At 40.0% G+C, this 18,600-nt stretch overlaps 1 protein-coding gene across 1 annotated transcript; it reads left to right on the top strand.

Moving 5' to 3' along the window:
* Nucleotides 1–670: 670 nt before the first annotated feature.
* kcnk10b (potassium channel, subfamily K, member 10b) lies at nt 671–16,635 on the top strand. Its single transcript, XM_046413984.1, has 7 exons — nt 671–1,015; nt 4,341–4,756; nt 11,999–12,116; nt 13,637–13,797; nt 14,013–14,205; nt 14,299–14,441; nt 14,847–16,635. Exons 1-7 carry the CDS (start codon nt 961–963, stop codon nt 15,489–15,491), a joined length of 1,731 nt encoding a protein of 576 aa, XP_046269940.1. The 5' UTR covers nt 671–960; the 3' UTR covers nt 15,492–16,635.
* The last annotated feature ends 1,965 nt before the right edge of the window (nt 16,636–18,600 follow it).

The raw sequence follows: 18,600 nt of genomic DNA, 5'->3' as shown, positions 1-18,600 counted from the left end.
ATAATGCTTGAGAGGGTAGAGGAAGATGTGCAAAAACAAGACTATGGTCCTTTAAATGCACCCTAACATGAACACTTGGAACACCTGTAAGACATTTTGGCTGCCAAAAACGTAAAGTTTTGACTTACACATGCTCCTATACTTATTCTGTATTCTACTTTCTTTCTGAATTGTTCCCCCAGCCTCACCATCCGACTTAGGGTGGGCTGACGGGATGGAGGAGGTGACTTGTTCATCAATAATACACTCTTTCTTATACATGTGAATGATGTAATGGTTCAAGTCTGCTGCTGATTTGGCGTACATCTCGGATTTGCCGCCCTGCGCCATGTGCTCAGTCGCCGGTTACCAAACGATGAGAGGATAGTCCTGTTGTGGTGGAAAAAACGCAAGAGTGAGTATTCAAAATTGATTTTTAAAATGAGTGAAAATTCAGTTGATGCGATGCTGGAGAGTATTTTCGCCCAGGTTGTTATAGTAAAAGGCAGGTGGAGTCGTGCGCTTTGGGAATGAATGGGAGGAGAGCATCCTTCCCCGTTGTTCTCGCCGCTGGTGTAACGCGTGGGTGAAGTTTATTATTTGGACACACACCGGCTGTGTTTCTGGACCGGACCACTGGAGTGTGTGTGTGTGTGTGTGTGTGTGTGTCTGGGCGTGAGGCAGGTTGTGATTTGGTGCGACAGCTCAGTGATGGTCTCACAACTATCTCAGTCCGTCAGGCGATCACCACGAGTCCAAGCGAGGTGGAGAAAAAAAAAAGGAGGAGGTGGGGATAGAGGAGGCAGACAATGCGGTTTTGCGATGCGTTTATTTCTCAGCACAATTTACACCCACAACCACGAAAACATGATGTGCGGAAGACGTGGGAGAAGATTTGCTCGTGATTTGGCTCCTTTTCTTGATTTTTTATAATCGCACTGAACAAATTCCTCTACGTTTTGACTGAATACAGAAATCAAAATGAAATTTCCAATAGAAAACCCAAGGAAACAAGTTAACTGGGACCCAGAGCAAGGTTGGTAAATAGTTCTTTTTTAAAATTGTCTGATAAGTTTAGATATTTGTCATTTAATAGGACTCCAAATCTCAGCTACATCTCATGGACTGAGACACAATTAAATTACACCAGGCTTAAACTGTTGGCTTCTTATTATTTTGTTCATTTCAGTTCGCGTTTTCTCTTATTTGTATGTTTCTCCTCTGCAACAAAGGAGCCTTAACACGACACAATGCGGTTGGGGGTATTTTTGTTTTATTCTCCATCCTCCTTGTGCTCAGCTGTTGACGGCAGTGCTGCTTGCAGCGGAGCTACAACCGCTTAAAGTTAGCAGAAATAACCAAAGCCAAACCGGAAAATGTATTAAAATAAAAGCACAAAAAGTTGTTGCTTAAAAATAAAATTACTTGGAGGTCTTTATTTCTCTGAATGAGGCTATAAATTCAATCTTTGACAACGAGACATGGCTTAGACATGGGTAGTTTTTGATGAATTGTAACCATCTTGCAAGAAATTTGCCACGTCTCCAACTCTGTGCTTTCTGGTGTTTGTTTTTAACGTGTTAATTTTGCTTGGTCTTCACCCTCTACTGAAATTAAATGTTATAATTTTGTTCTGAGGCATTAGAGATGCATAAGATACTCTTTGGACGTGCTCAGTATTCCGAGATGTTTTATTTTTAAACTAGTTTCTGCCGGAAGTCGTATGTTATTCAGGCTGACTTGATGCGCAATTTTGAGGCTCAGCTGGTGAGTTAAACGCCTACAACCTGTCCAGAGCCACAGGGAATATCTGAGCCAATGGCCGACCTGAGCCAACCTAAAATTCGCTCTTATGTTTACTATTTTGCATTTTGTTCACTGGTGGGTAAATAATGCTTTTGTGCCTGTAAAATGCAGCTGACATGCTGAGATGTTAAAAAAAAAAAAAACCTGTCGCAACTGTTTCCCACTAAACAGTTAAGAAAATGATTGATGCCACATAAACCTCATCATCCTCATCCTCATATTTTTTTTTCATTCTTTTTTTCCATCACTTTGATAGACTTGAGTGGCCAGTGAACATTTCCTGTGCTTTGGCCAGACATGCTGGAGGCAGAGAGAGAAGACAGAGAGAGAGAGAGAGAGGGAGAGGGAAAGTATCAGATAAAAAGCTTTATTTAATTTGCAAAAATCAATATGAAGCAAATTCAGCTGTTTGAAAAGGATTTTAAATTATGGCCACACACCCTCTGAAATTTGAAACGCAAAACAAATTACTTCCGCCACAGTCTTGGTTTTGCCTTCATGGTTCAAACATTTTGACTCAGACTTATGTTCTCTTCCTTCTTCTGATTCTGTTACTTGTTATTTTCTTATCACTCAGCTGGACTAAAGTCAGTGAGCTCCAGCTTTCTGAACTGCACTGAAGTGTATAGCTGCCTCTGCCCCATTGCATAGAGCTGATTTATCCAATTTCACTCACGAGATGAGATGAAAAGCAATTAATGTTTTAGACCAGTCATGAACATAGGAATTCATTTACCAGTAGATGTTTTCCCGCATCCATCAAAATGACTGCACCAGAACGGTAGCAGATATTGATAGCGTAATCTTCTTTTTCCTGCTTCACCTCTCGATCTTAATTTTCTAATCGTTCATCCCATGTTCTAAAAATAGCCATAACCACTGCCCTTAAAGACATGTGCTGTAAATTGAAAGTGGCAGTTTTGCACCTTCCATAGCCTGTGACACCACTTTACTGTTACTGATTCACTCATGATGCAGGGATTAACTAACAAGATTCATAGCTCCTGGATCAGAGAATGAGACGCTTCCTGGATGTCCTTGACTCATCGGGGTGGGGTGTCTGAGTGCATACGTTTTACTCAGCATATCCCATAAGCATCCCATTAGACATAAGAGTGCCTCCCTCAAACGAATCAATTTCTTATTCCTACCTTTCAGAGTTGTAGACAACACGCTCCGCCCATGGATCTGATGCACACCTTCCGATCTGAGAAGGGTGGAGGGGCATCAGGAGTGAAGGCCAGAGCTCTGAGTAGCTTATAAAATGCTTTATACACAAGAAATCTAAATTTGCCTGCCTCCAAGGTGCTACTTGCTGCTTGGCTGACCTCCTCCAGCACACACGCATTTATTATGAAACCCCATCCAGAAGCCAGTGACTGGAAGGGCCACTTATCCCTCTCTTGCAGTCTATTAGAAAAACTGAATGCAGCTTCTAAGAAGAGAATTAGTTTTCCACTCTACCTAGCAACACTGTAAGGGTTGCTAAATGGCGTGTTTTAAATCTGTGAAGATGTAGCCTTTTTCATTATTTTTGCCTTTTTGCGTACGTATAAATCCTTGTAATCTTCGGGTAATCACTTGACTCTCACCCCTAATTCAGGATGTTTTCGTTTAATACATCAATTAAATGGCAAGGCTTTGAATATTATGGGTTAAGACAGTAGCTGCGGTTTTCTGAGGCTCTGTTTCAGAGGATTAATGGCTTTATGAGTAAAACATGAAACAAATTCTCAGCACTGCAAGATGTTGGGATGAGGCTGCAGGCCGGATAACGGGCATATCTGCTGATAGCTTTCAGTCAGCTTTGTGAAGAGCCCTTCATTAGGTCAGGCTAATGGAGGGGAAATTGGATTTTAATGCTTTATACAGGAGGATATCGGTTTTCAATGGCTGTAATGAGCTTGTGTTTATGTCCTAAAGTAGTGTTCAGGTGCTTGGTCCAAACCTGTATGGTGATTTCAGCTTCACAAGGACTCGCAGTGCTGTTATGCTCCCTTTAGCATGATTTGTTTTATCACATTGGGAAACATACCATGTTAGGTACAGGTAAGTCTTTGGGAAGTAGACTTCTTTAATGAACTACTGTCCTTTGGCTGTTACTATATTTGACATGTAAGTCACAAGAAAGCTTAAAGGTGGGAAAAATATTGTAATTAAACTCATTCTTTGTGTCCCTTTTAAATTTCTTATTATTGCAACAAACTGGTTATCAAAGATGTGGACAAACATCAGTATCTGTAAAGAGGTGAACACCGGAAATGTTTTGTGTAATCATTTCAAACTCACTTAAACTGAGTGAAAAACAATCTAAAAAAACAACATCTCAGAACATTTATTTCTCATCACTCAATCTGTCTTCACATTTCCCTGTCTTGAAACAGATTCAGGGCCTTCAGCCAATTCTTAGAGCAGTCTGTTAATTTTTATTTGGCCAAAAAAACAAATCAGAATAATTTCCAGAAGACACAGTATTGCTGTTTCCTCCAACACCATGCTTAAAAAAACAAAACAAAACATAAAGTGATCTTTTCTTTCCTCTCACTCTTTCCCAGTGGCAGTCCAGACCAACTTGGTCCCTCCTAAAAAGGTCCAGCCTGGCATGGCAAAGTCCAGCTTAGTCCAGGCCAGTGTGGCCACCATGCAGAACCCCATGGGCTGTGACCCTAAGGCCAGCGGTCACTGTCCACTGCCACGCCTGTCCATCTCCTCCCGCTCTGCCAGCGTAGTGGCCAGCATGGACGCCAGCTGCGACGGCTCGCCCGCAGCGCTCCACTCGGTGATGAAGTGGAAGACTGTGCTGGCGGTATTCATCGTGGTCCTTCTCTACCTGGTTTGTGGAGGTCTGGTCTTCAGTGCACTGGAACAGCCGTTTGAGAGGAGCCAGAAGACCAGCATCACACTGGAGAAGGCTTTGTTCCTGGAGAGACACCCTTGTGTTACTCCTGATGAGCTGGAGGGACTCATCAAGGTGGGACATGGTTTTTACATTTAACAGACTTTAAAAGTTGTCATCTCCTTGTCTCCCCTTCCAGCTGCTCAGACAGGCCAGGAATAGTGCACTGAATCTGTTGAACCTATTCATTACAAACAGATCAATTTTTAAGAGGACAGGAAGACAACAAAAATTAAATGAAAATGGTTTGCTAAATAACACTGAATGTGATTAAATCTGATTTGGTAGATAAAAGAATCACATTCAGATGACTGACCTTTTCAGAGACAGTTTTCTGGATGGTGATTGCTATCATGGGTAATTAGGGGTTCTTGGGGTAATTAATTCTGGTGTCATTAGCTTGTCACATGATTTTTATGTACAGATTGTCCTTCAAGCAAATGAACACTTTAATTCCAGTGTCTGTGAAGTGTCCAGTGTCCACCAGCGTCTGTATTTAACGGATCAATCAAATACACTTTTCCGTTTCAAAGATTTTATGTATTCGTGCAAGCCTCAACATAAAGTGGCTATAATCTGTATTTTTATAATAACAATATATGAAATGACAACATGAAAAGAGAAAGGAAAGCGTGATCACATGAATACAGTTGCTCTTTGCTCTTTGGTTGCTCTTTGGTTGTGGCAGGCAGCTCTTTTCAGAGAAAAAGCTGTTGCTGCAGAGACAGACGCTTTAGAATTAGATGCTGTTGTTGCATATTCTGCTCCACCACTCGGCCACTCTACTACGATGAAACACCCCCGTTCTGAGTTTGTGCTTTGGATTGTTATTTTACTTCTCTATTTTAGGTACTCTTGTCATCTCATTTAGCCATATGCAAGTGGGTGGGTTCAGTTCATTTTCTCACTGAATCAACCAGTTGAGACTTTACAAGTTTTAAGGGTTAAATTGAACCCAGTCATATTTTCTTCATCAAAAAATGTTGTTCTTATACTACTGGTGTTCATTTCTAGATATTGTCAGCTGAAAATTCAATAGGTTTCTTCACACTGTGGTGATAAGTCAGTGAATCAATAACATAATGACCTATAGAATATGCTACTGTCTGCCCCTGGCTGTTGACACTTGACCGGTAAATTGCAAGAGCAGGCTCAGAGGCAGGTCTGTCCTTTTACAGGAAGCACAACAATACCTTCAATTACTCCATAATTCTCAGTGACACTTAACAATATTAGCAAACACACTGTGCGCCACATGCTTGCGCATTCAGTCTCATGTTACATAACTATACATTAAGGAAGAAAATGCCAAATAATCTTGTGTTTATCCTCATGGAGAATAAGGTCAGGCGCTGTGACCTTTATGCTGTATCCACAGTTGCAGATTGTAAGCTCTCTTTTGATTTCATTGTGTCTTTAATTCCTTTGTAAACATATATATGTTTTATTACAATAACATAGGTTGTTTTGCGAAATCGATTTGATAACACAGTTGTATATGAACACCCTCGATAATAAATGTAGTCACGGTCAGAGCGCAGCATGAAATTCCAGAGAGAAGCTTTAACAACACCCACTCATTGTTAAATAAGGAAAGTAGCTCACAGGCACAACAGCACTGTTGTTTTTACTGCAAGAAATGCCTCAAACCAACTTTTTCTGTCCAAACTGTGTAACATATTTTCTGCTTTAATAAGAAATTTTGTAAAATGTTTTGATTTGAAAGACGATTTTAGAAACTCAGTGACCCTAATAATCTACACAAAACTCCATCAAAGTCTGGCTATAATTAAATGTGCTACGAATCATTGTATGGAAGATCTCTCACATATGAACCTGATAAAATGGCCTGATGTTAAAACATGACTGACAACCCTTAAACTATGACACATTCACGCTGACTTAAAGCATGCTGTTTCTGCAATGTTCCACACTTTACCAACATGGCTTTTGAAGCTTTTATTCTCAATCAATACCTGTGTGAACTGGACCATAAAACAAGCATATTGTTAAAAAAAAAAAAAAAAAAAAAATCCCATCACATCAAGACCTAACAGTGCATTTTACAACATCTTTTTACAGTGTCAGCCACTTTATAACACCGGCTGTGGCGATGCTTCACGCTGTTCTCTGATTTCACATCCAGAATTAAAGGTCAGCACTTGGGGTCACTATATCAAGCTGACATGTACAACTGGAAGTGAGATTGAAAAATAATTTGAGGTGTGTCAGCGTGCAGTTGGCTGAGTGGAAAGTTTGATTTGTGAGGGTTCAGCAGTGATGGAAAAAAAGGGGACTGTCACATCAGTCAAACACTCCTTTAGAGAGGCCGTTCAGAAAGAAAAGAGAAGAATATTCTGTTGCAATATGGTTTGTTCAAAGGTTTGTAACATAAGGAGCAAATGTCAAATGCCTTTTATCAACACAAGCAGCTACACAGCAGTACTCAGAGCTTATGGAAATACAGTAAATGCACCGCAAATAGGTTTATATTTGAAGCAAAATCATGACATGCGATAAAATGTGATACATGTCCAATGAGCAAGAAGAACTGTACTTTTATATAATAATGTGCTCTCCATGTTCTTCTCATGTAGTTTGAGAACAGAAAATACAAGATCCACATTAGTGCTACATTGGGTTCCTCTGATTCTCTTGAGCTTGAAATGACCCCAAAGAGAGAACCTACCACATGGCATTTGGTGTGCTCTACTTTCCGCTAGAATGACTCCATTTGATGTTAGCTCCTCCAACACTGCTCCAGTGAATACTGGACTGCCGATCTGTCTTTTTCTCCACACCCACCTCGGTTCTTTTCTTGTGCTCAGAGAGGCATCCTTTACTCTTCCCTTGTTTCCTTGCAGAGCTCAACCTTTAAGCCACAAAAGTGCTGTTCTGAAAAAAAGGAAAAAAAAACAAAACAAAATCAATGACAGTATTACCTAAGGAGAAGTGTGGAAATAAAAACCTTTAGCGTGGTGTGCCTGGAGTCTGGAGGGAATCAATTATTCATTGCACAGTCCAGCAGTCACAGACCTCCTGCTGCAAAGCAACACTAGTTGAAGCAGCTGAATCATAGACAAGACCATCTCCTGGACAAATGATCTGATTCAGGTGCATGAAATAATGTATGACACTGTGTTAGACCACCAACTGAAGGCTAACACAGCTAAGTTACTTAGCTGAATGGAATTTCACAGACCTCATTTACAATATTAAATCTGACAAAGTGGTTGTTTTGAGAATAATGAATGTCAAGTAGTGACAGTGGTTTATAAAAGATGTCAGTTCCCCAAAGACTTGCAACAAAAAGTACAATAATACAGTTCATTGTTCATGTTAGATATAAAGCCACCTCCAGTCTAGTCAAACATAAAAACAGGAAACAGCTAGAGTGACTCTGTCGATAGGTAGTAAAACCCACCAACTGGCACCTCTAAAACACACAAATTAACATATTTATTCTTATTTGTTTCATAAACCAAAATACAAAAACAACAGGTTGTGGTTTATGTCACAGATTATTTTGGGACATTAGCAGGTGCCTTTACATTTCTGTTCGTGTGCAGACTAGGAGATACAACAGTTTAATTAAAAGCTTCAGAGGTACCGTAAATGCACTGTGTAACATTTTATATCTTTGACAGTTAGACTAGCTGTTTCCTTCTGTTTCCAGTCTTTTTGCTAAACTAAAGAAATAATATTGATATATCACTCCTTAGCCATCAGCCATAAGCATAGCCAAAGTAACAAACACCATGCCCTGGGTGAAGCTCATGCTGACAAATAGAACAATGTTTTTTTTAGCTGTCTCAAGAAAAGGCCTTCAGGACATGCTGCTTCACAAGTATTCCAACAAAGAGTCTGTCTGGTCCTATAACAGGCTCTGATATTGGCCTGTTTGTGCTGTGGAAAGCCTGTCACTCAGACAAAGATCCTCTGTGGAGACACAGCATTAGTGACTCACTGTTTGGCAGAGGAGTTAACAGAAAAAAGACAACCTTGGGAAGTATGTGTATGTGTATGTGTATGTGTGTGTGTGTTTGTCCATGACACGGATGTATTAGAGAAAGCTTTGCTCCACAGCATGAGTTGACTTAATGTGTGTGTGAATGTGTGTCCACACTCGTCTGTTGACCTCCTCGTGTCCGCTTCGGTATCTGTGCTGTCCACCTACCCACCGTGCACCCACAAAGACAGCAGACCTAATTGGCTTTCCCCGCGTCATTGAGATGACTCACAGTGTGGCGCGATGTGAAGCAGTGCTGTTATTGACACCAGTCAAGCCTTGTTTATTGATGAGTCACTTACCTACAAATAAACAGCTACAAACACTGAGCTACCTGAAGTTAAAGTACGTCAGGACACATAGCTGACATGTCATTTCTTACAGCACCAATTACACAATTTTCCAAAGTATATCAAAGTTCGACTTTTACCTCCTTTAATGATGGTAGAAGCACATTTGACTATAATGCATTTCAGTTCAGCGCCACAAACGCCCCTCTAATTGATCAACTTAATTAATACCTCTCTGACAGTGGCCATCAAAACTGAACATTTGTATCTTTGTAAAACTAGAATTTATGTAATGGATTGAATTAGGTTTTACAAATGTACTTGATAAAGTGCCGACTGAGTGTATATAATATACATGTTCTGACACTAATAGCATCCACAATATCCATACAGTTAGTAATGAGTAATCTTGCTACTTTAAGTACAATTTGGTAATACTCCTGTCCTTGTACTTAAGGCTTTGAATGCAAGACCAGTACTCTGTTTCTGAAGCAGTAGTCATAACTGTAAGACAACTATAAGATTCAAAAAAATAATATATCCTTAATGTCAAAACTTGCCAAAAACAGGCAGTATTGACGCCTAAAACCGATCTGATCAACCCTATTGGAGTTGGACCTCAATCTTTCTGTTTAGCATCCATATGCGCAGCTTTAATGCTTCAAAGTGGTAAGGGTAGAGCTGTGGGTATATGTGATGTGGAAAGTGCTGCAGAGGAGAGTGCTTGGCACAAGCTCACAGGGAGGGTGGGTGAAGGAGAGCGTGAAGCACCATGCTGGCCGGATCGTGGTCGTCACCTGCTGTGGGGTGGAAAGACACTGAGAGGATAAAGATCTGCAGTGAGTTAGCTTGCTCTCTAATGACCCTGCAGTGTAGAAAATGAAAACAACCATTAGCAAAGAGAGCCTGCCCTCACCACATGTCTGCAAGACTGCACTGATTCTCAAAATGGAGCCTGTAGGAAACAAAAACAACATTTGATGTCCTAATTAACAGGCTGTGAGACAAATCAAAGTTGTCGTCCTCATGTCTCAAAAGTGCATGTAGGGAAGAAGGATTTTCCACATCTATAATGCAGCGTGAACTTGGCTGTGAAAAAGGCGAGGGACAAAAATAGATCCTCTCATAAAGAATTCAGATGCATTGTGAGGCTATTTATAGCCCTCCCTTGACTCCAGAATTAGGTTACTTGGGGTTTATTTTATAATCATGACTATGATTGTGTCCCTCTAAAGTAGCTGCATGTGCAGAAACCTATGAAATAGTCCTGTACTGTAATTGGCTAATTTTAGATCCAAAAATCTGTCTCATTAGAGGGGGTTGCACTGATGGAGCTGAGGTAATCACATGCAAGACTGTGAGTAGGCATGTGCAGCGATGCGTGTATAGAAGAGGGCCTTCAATCTGAATGCTCTGAAATGTATGTCACCAGACTTGATATATATTTTATTAGATGAACGTGCATCTCACTAACAGCTTGCATGGAGAGACTTGGGGTTGCTCTGAATGAAGATGCTGTAGGTTTTATCCCACCAGGAATAGTGGATGCACTTGAACTATTTCTTACCAAACACATGACATTTATGCCATCAGAAGCACTGTTTGTTTGAGCCCAGAGAGAAAATGTAAAACTATGCATTTCCATGAAAATAAAAGACTTTGTCATAAAAAAATGGCCATAAACATTGATTTAAGAAAGAATGGGTGCACAAAATGGTGCACAGAGGGAGATCAGTGTGAATAATGATGCAGTAAACGCAGAGCATTGTGGCTTCTTAATGTTTCCTTGCCACTACGCAAATACAGGGGATAGAAAAAAGAAAAGCTGGGGGAATAAAGAAAAAAGGCTGACACTGAAGAAAAGAGAGATAAAGGTATCTCTGCTACAAGTGAAAGTCTGTGTAGATTTAGTCAGTGTGAGCTGTAAAAACATGCAAATTAGTAAGAATGCTGAGTGGAGAAACAACTCCATGTGCAGAGCCAGACACTGAATAATTTACACAGATCTCGTTCTAAATGTTTGTGCAAATACCTACAGTATGTCCACATACAGGAATACAGGAATGTTTTCATATACTGACATTAATATGGTTGTCTTTTAGTGCAACACCAAGAGTGACCATACATTGTAGAATATTTCTAAAATGACTTGCAGAGGATTTTTAATGCATGTATGGCCTTCTGAAGAACACAGAAAAACTCCATACTCCATAGGGGTCGAGACTCCAACAAGACTGCAAGCAAAATCTGATGGGAAAAAAGAAACCTTCTTAATGTGTGTGATAATTTTACATCTTTACAATTCAGAGCAACACTATAGATTAAGACAGATTAGTCTAGCCTGTAGTGACAGGGAATATTTATCACTGGACTCTGTATGGCTGAAACTATGACTAGATCATAATATAAATACGTGCAAAATGTTAAAATGATAAAATAATCAAATTAATGGTGAATGCAATGCTTATTTTTGTTTAGTTAAAGGTTTTTAGATGCATCAGTTACGACAACGGCTTTATGTGACACTGCAACATGATATGATCGAATTATCTTCATGTGATCCCTCTGAAAGTTTAAATAATATTGCACTGATTAAATTATTTGTAACTCCATCCACTTTCCTGTGTCACTGGTGTTATTACATGGGTCCAGGATTAATTCACACACAGTTCACTCTCCTCCCCTTTCCCTCCTTCATCATTCTCTTTTATCAGGTAGCGTGACCTTCCAGGTTCATCTGGAGATAGTCATACTCAATCTATCCTCATGAGCTACCTCACGAACGTTATGCAATCAGTGGCAGAGGTCACACACACAAGCACACATAACAGACACCTGCACACAGGAGCACGTAAACATCGGGAGGAGGCGGGTTAACGTGCTCACTCTTTTCAAGCCATCAGGACACGTGTGTTTGTTGTGTTGCCGTCAGTCAAGCTAGCACGCGATCATGACCTTGGACTCCTCTCTTTATGAGGATTTTGTTGACTATAATTCTTGCAATTTTGCTCTTTCCAGCATGCCATAGATGCTGTAAGTGCAGGAGTGAGACCTATTGGAAACACATCCCACAACTCCAGTTACTGGGATGTGGGCAGTGCCTTCTTCTTCGCTGGAACTGTCATCACAACCATCGGTAAAGCTTTAAGCACTTAAATACTCTAATGCAAGTTAAATCTGCTATTGTTAACAGTCAAAACAACTGCCATTTAAGAACTTACATGTGCTGATGTATCGTTAATCTTTTTAGACACACTTCTGCCTCATTACCTTCAATTTCAGTTATTCACATTCCAGAGTTTACAGTCAAGAGATTAGTTTATTTGACATTTATTCTATATTTGGAATATATTAGATACTAATAGAGAACTATTCAACACTACAGAGAAAGAAAAGCAATATTTCATATTACTGCTGTAATATGTAACATGTATAGAAAAAATTGTCTGCATTTAACAATGAGCAAAATGCTCCACCAAACAACAGCATGAGCTTATATACAGGCAATAATTCATTTTTGAAGAGGCTGTGGATGTACTTTGGAGTGAAACAGCCTTCGCAGTCTGTCAAAGGTGCTTTCTTACTGTAAACTCCTCCCTCTTGCTGCTATCCCCAGGTGAGTTTTATAAATCCCTTTGCCCTTATGAGCTGGAACCAAATGGTGCAAAGTGAAAGCACTGTGGGATTTAACTCCCTGTAAAGATCACCATGGAGGATGGAGGATGCTGACAAAACAGACTCTGCTGGCCTAGACAGTGCTTTATGTCAGTCTCTCTACTTGCTCTTTTCCCATTGAAAGGCTTTTTGCTTTGCTTTTACAAGACAAATATGTTATTAACAATTTGTGATTCAAAATTCATTTTAAATGAAAGCAAATATCCTGGAAGCTTTCATCAAATGAAGTCATTTACAACTGATTCATTTCCATTAAGAAGCATTAAGAAGCTTTAAACATCAAAGTTGATGTTTAAAGCTTTTCTTTCTGATAGCTGAATGTTCTTTCTTTAAAGTGACTGGAAATAAAACAAAATGCTCCAGACCTGCTGCTACGATGTAGTCCAGCGTATTTAATTAACCATGGCATTTGCTGATATTCTTCTGAGCAGCTGCTTTTAGTGGGTTCATTTACTTCACCGCGTCAATATATTATTATGAAAGATTAGAAGTTGGAATAAAAAAAACAAGAACCTGACAGTTACTAATACAAAACATATTCTCTAGACATGCCAGAATTAATATAAATAGAAATGTATGCCAAATATGGACCATAAAATAAAACTGCTTGACTGGGTGTACTTTGTTCCCCATCTCCCTGGCTTCTTCACTGTAGCTCTGTCACTGTATGACCATAATTAATACAATTATCTCTAAGGCAAACCTAATTATTGATGCCCTTTGAGCTTATTTGCTGCAGACTTCTGTGACAGCAACTAAAATGCATTACATAAGTTGTTTATGTTGCTTAAGAAGGTCTTGATTGTCTTCCTCTGCTTCTTATTTTACTGTTAATGGTCCACCACCTCTGCCTCCTCCTCACCCCGTCTTCTCAGCCTTCCTTCTCATTCCTTGTTTATTGTCCTTAATGCCATCTTTCTTCACTCACTTATCCACTTTTTTCTTTCTCTCCTCTTTCCTGTGTTTTTCCTGTTTTGGCAGGTTATGGAAACATAGCTCCAAGCACTGAGGGCGGGAAAATCTTTTGCATCCTTTATGCCATATTTGGCATCCCTCTCTTTGGCTTTTTGTTGGCGGGGATTGGAGACCAGCTGGGGACCATCTTTGTGAAAAGCATCTTGAGAGTTGAGAAGATATTCAGGGTGAGTTGCAAGTTTTGGAATGAATTGCCCTTTCAGGATATTGTATGTGGATGAGATATTTTTTTCAACAGGATATTTAACCATATGATATTTGTTTCACTGAGAGTCATGTAGCAATGCCTTTGTACCTTTGTTGATCCCACGATTACCTTTAGATAATCTTTTTAAATTGCTTGTATTAGTTCTAATAGTATCTCCTATTTGGTTTCTATCAGCAAAAACACAAACAGATCAGCCAGACGAAGATCAGAGTGACTTCCACCATCTTGTTCATCCTGGCCGGCTGCATTGTTTTCGTCACCATCCCCGCCATCATCTTTAAGCATATTGAGGGCTGGACCACACTGGAAGCCATCTACTTTGTTGTGATCACTCTCACCACGGTGGGAATAGGAGACTATGTGGCAGGTACAATGATGGTTGTTCTGCCTTGATGTAGTTTAACCATTTTACTACTGAGCCTTATTTTTGACCGTGTTGGTATTTTCCCTTCCCTTCTAGGGGGAAACAGTAGGATTGAGTACATGAAGTGGTACAAGCCCCTGGTGTGGTTCTGGATCTTGGTGGGTTTGGCGTACTTTGCCGCTGTCCTCAGCATGATTGGAGACTGGCTTCGAGTTCTGTCTAAAAAGACCAAAGAGGAGGTGGGGCTCATTCAATTACTCCGCTCAGCATTACATTACAGAATAGAAAATAAAAGGTCACTCAGTTGCTGCTTCCTCCGTGTCTTCTGTCTTTCCTATTAATTGATGCTTACACCTTGACAAAAAGGTAACAGGCTGCTGTTGTTTGAGGTCTTCAAGATGTGTAGCTCTTTTACAAAATCAGATCATAATCAGGATACTTTAAAAACCCCAACCATAGTGTCCATGTGAACACATTCATTCAAAACCACTTCACTCATACTGCTGCTTGATAAATTAGTTAAATTAAATTAAATTATTCAGGGCCTTAAGCAACAAAGGTTTAACACAAAGATATGACGTCTTGTACCCCATGTGCTTTCATAATCTGTTCCTGATCCTTTCCTTAATGCACTCTCATCACAGGTTGGGGAGTTTAAAGCTCATGCAGCTGAATGGAAAGCAAATGTACGGGCAGAACTGCGTGAAACACGACGGCGTCTGAGTGTCGAGATCCATGACAAGCTCCAGCGGGCTGCCACCATCCGCAGCATGGAGCGCCGTCAGCTTGGCCTTGAGCAGAGAGCTCACTCCCTGGATATGCTGTCTCCAGAGAAACGGGCTTTGTTCGCCAGCCTGGATGCTGGTCGTTTCAAGACTTCCTCCCAGGAGAGCATCGACACCAAGCTCAACAACCTGAGGCTGAAGGGGGCCTGTGAGCCATATGACCATCAGGGTGGTGAGCAAACCCAACAGACAGCGTCTTCCTCGGAGGAGAATCTGGTCAATATGCGCTTCGGATCCCTCACCAAGCTGGCCAGACGCAACAAGACACGCGAGCTGCGCAGGAACATTCCTGAAGATGTGCGACGGGCAAGTGTAGGCATAAACAGTGGCATGCTGGGTGAGGGGAGACCTGAAGAAGAAGAAGAAGATGGGGAGCCAGATGAGGAGAAAGGCGAAAGAAAAGAGGGAAACACCAGCCTCACAAACCTGTCACACTACGCAAAGGAGCGCAGCAAGTTGAACGGGTTCATACCAGCACAGGCCAAAGACGGAGACAACGACTAGACACCGAGTGGAAGAGCACTTCAGACAGAGACAGAAACCGAGTGAAAGATACAGAGAAAGAGAGGCAGAGAGAACAGGAGTGCATGGCCCCTTGAGATGTCAAGAAATGTGCCTTTCTGTTTCCTATGCTTGGATTGGAACTGCTCCCAGGAAATTCAGTCATCGTGCCATAGCCATGGGAAGAAAACATGTTGCCAAAAATGAATGAATGAATAGAAGAGACATAAGAGGCTATAGTTAAATACCTCATATCAGATGTTACTGTAGAACGGGCTACTTAAGAACTTCAATATCAACAGGAGCTGTCTTTACAGCTTTGTTGTCTTTCAGCCCCCAACGACCTGGGCAACGGCTGTCTGCTAATGTTGAACCTTATTTTCTAACAGCGTGGGCAGGACTTCCCGAAGAGCTGGCTCCATGTCATCCATCTTCACAAACATTATTGATCTCCGTTTTGTCATCTCATACTCTGGTGTCTATTTTTAGCTCAGTGGCCTGCATTAAAAGGACTTCCACATGTAATGAATGGAGGGTGGGGGCCCATGTTTCTGCTGGATCAATAGACAATATTAGCATTTACCTTGCTGACATGTACAATTATTCCTACATGGTTTGTGACTTTGAAAATGTAGCCTTAGGGCATAAACTATTGCATACTAAAAGCTCATAACAATAACCTATTCATATTGATTGTGCATGGTTATTAAAACACAACCATAGCAGCTAATTGACATGCACTAACTTGAAAGCTTGAAATAACAGCTGCTTTTTGTTTTAAGAAAATGAAATGTACTGCTTTCATTCATATTTGGTGAAAAAAAATCCCATGTACTGGTGTTTTACTAATGATTGGCACCATTTTTCTAATTGGGGATCAGCACCTAACTGGAGTTCACTTGACGGACACAAGTTTAATCACCTTTGGCCATGAGATTGTCAGTAATGTTGAAAACACTTTTTTTGGTATATGACATTCACTTTATCACAAATGTCTTGCAACTTCTAAATGACTTTTTGATTAGTGAATTTGATGCTGTTGATTTTGTACTCACCAAGCATGTTAGCATCTGTGTTTACTCCTTTTTCTTCCAACCAAGCACTTGAGTTGAATTTCCCATTGAACTGTAAAATATGAACTTATTTTCCTGATTTCTTTTCTGAATGTGTTTACTTGGAGTACATATGTTTACTGACACATGACCATTTTGAACTTTATTTGCATTTTACAAATGAACAATGCCGCCCAAGAAGCCTACTTAGGATTTTACAGCGTTACAAAAAGCGTGCTAGCGTGCATTGCATGCATTTCTAAAGCTGAATTACACACACACACACACACACAGCGGTTGTACTTATAACCTGTTTATCTGATATTAATATCGTTAACCTTTCCATGACCATGACCTGTGAGCGACTATTTTGTTGTGTACAGTATATTTTATGAACAGATCACATTAAATGTAGTGAGTGCCTTTTTCCAGATAATAAACACGTCAAAACAAATTTTAAAATGTGGTAATTGTTACACTCATAACATTAGCATATTAATTCAGCATACACTGGTGGTATTGCAGGGTATATTCTGGAAGGGGATTGTTTTTCCAAGGGCACCACAAAATTATATTCAATTATTAAAGCCATCACACGACTTGTCATAGTAGATAAAGCACAGGTGCTAACAATGTTAACGTTAATAACATTTGTTCAGTTTAAGTGGACAGTAAATCATGACAGCGAGCCAGCATGCATGATAACATGACCCTGAAGCTGAAGCAGCTAAACTGGATTCAGCCGTAACTCATTTTATTATTCATGCATGTGCTTTTTCTCATTGAGGCAAAATGTGTCTCCTCAAAAAGAGCCTGTTGGGGATTTTTTCCTTATTAAGAGGTTTTACAAAGACACTTTGCTAGAAGTAATGTTCATAGTAGATTTTTGTAGATGTTCTCATTTATTACATATTTGTAAAAATAACTGGCCAAGTGGTGGATGAAGAAGATGCCACATGTTTTGCTGAGCATTAAAACATGACATACAAGCTCCATTGGCTTTACACAACACAGAGGAACACCAACACAAGCAAGAATCACGCAGTTGTAACTTAGCTTCACACTTACACATCTAGAATGTGTGGCCTCCATCTGAACCTGCTCTTCTTATCGGACGCAGGTTACAGACTGCATTACTTTTGTGACGTTTTGACTGTCAACTCAAAACGTTTTAGTACAAAATGGGAGTTAAGATGCATGTGTATTTAATTTTTTTTTTTTAATTTTTACACTTTGAAAGACAAAGCCCTCCTTTGTTAAACATGTACATTTTTTTCACTAGACTTTTGATTTTTAAATACATGGGGTTACTTTTGTTGAAGAATTATGGTCCATATAACACCACTGAATTTGAAATGGTTAAATTTGACCTCTATAGCGTTAGGTAGTTTCTGGTGACATTTCTTCTTCTATGAAGCTGTTGACAAATGAGAAAATATTCTTTAGCATTTTATGTAGTTTAATTTTAAACGTCTCTTTGAACACATTAAATGCTGCTATGATTTTTCCTCGTATTAGTACTACATACCGAACGGTTTAATGATCTCACAATTTTGCCCTTAAAAACAACAAGAGGATGAAGGCGAATACGAGTAATAAGGACACACTGCAAATGCTCTTAGTGAATTTATTCAGACACAGTATGTCACCAAATCACCGCTTCTCTGCACACTTGCATTTATTTTTATCCCTTTCTTCTACTCATTACTCTCAGAATTTTGGTCTAACCATTTTTTTTCACTATTCATTATCACTGTGAATTTGCCTTCGTGCAGCTTTTGGGTAATTAAATGACAGAATTCATTATTATATAAGTGACTCCCTTGCAGGAAGCTTGAGCACAAAGTGTCCAGTCGGTGCATTTCTGGCCTGGAGCCACCGTTACGTGTGTCAAAGTGAGTACAGCACACAGGAAGAAGACTCAGATGACAGTTTCACAACAGAAATTAATCAGGAAGGCAGGTCGGTAACGGCAGAGCTATAAATTTCATGAAGTAGAAAGGATGTGTGTGTGTGTGTGTGTGTGTGTGTGTGTGTGTGTTTGTGGAGGTTCTTCCTTC

Source organism: Scatophagus argus, chromosome 15 (assembly GCF_020382885.2).
Source record: "Scatophagus argus isolate fScaArg1 chromosome 15, fScaArg1.pri, whole genome shotgun sequence".
NCBI lineage: Eukaryota > Metazoa > Chordata > Actinopteri > Scatophagidae > Scatophagus > Scatophagus argus.
Note: the sequence above shows the minus strand (reverse complement) of the source record. Positions and strands in the feature narration are given on the sequence as shown.

Bases quoted from the DNA above. Each gene is read 5' to 3' on its own strand.
- kcnk10b (XM_046413984.1), top strand. From the start codon at position 961: ATGAAATTTCCAATAGAAAACCCAAGGAAACAAGTTAACTGGGACCCA. The intron at 1,016-4,340 runs GTTGGTAAATAG...ACTCTTTCCCAG, and splicing joins TAACTGGGACCCAGAGCAAG to TGGCAGTCCAGACCAACTTG. The intron at 4,757-11,998 runs GTGGGACATGGT...TGCTCTTTCCAG, and splicing joins AGCTGGAGGGACTCATCAAG to CATGCCATAGATGCTGTAAG.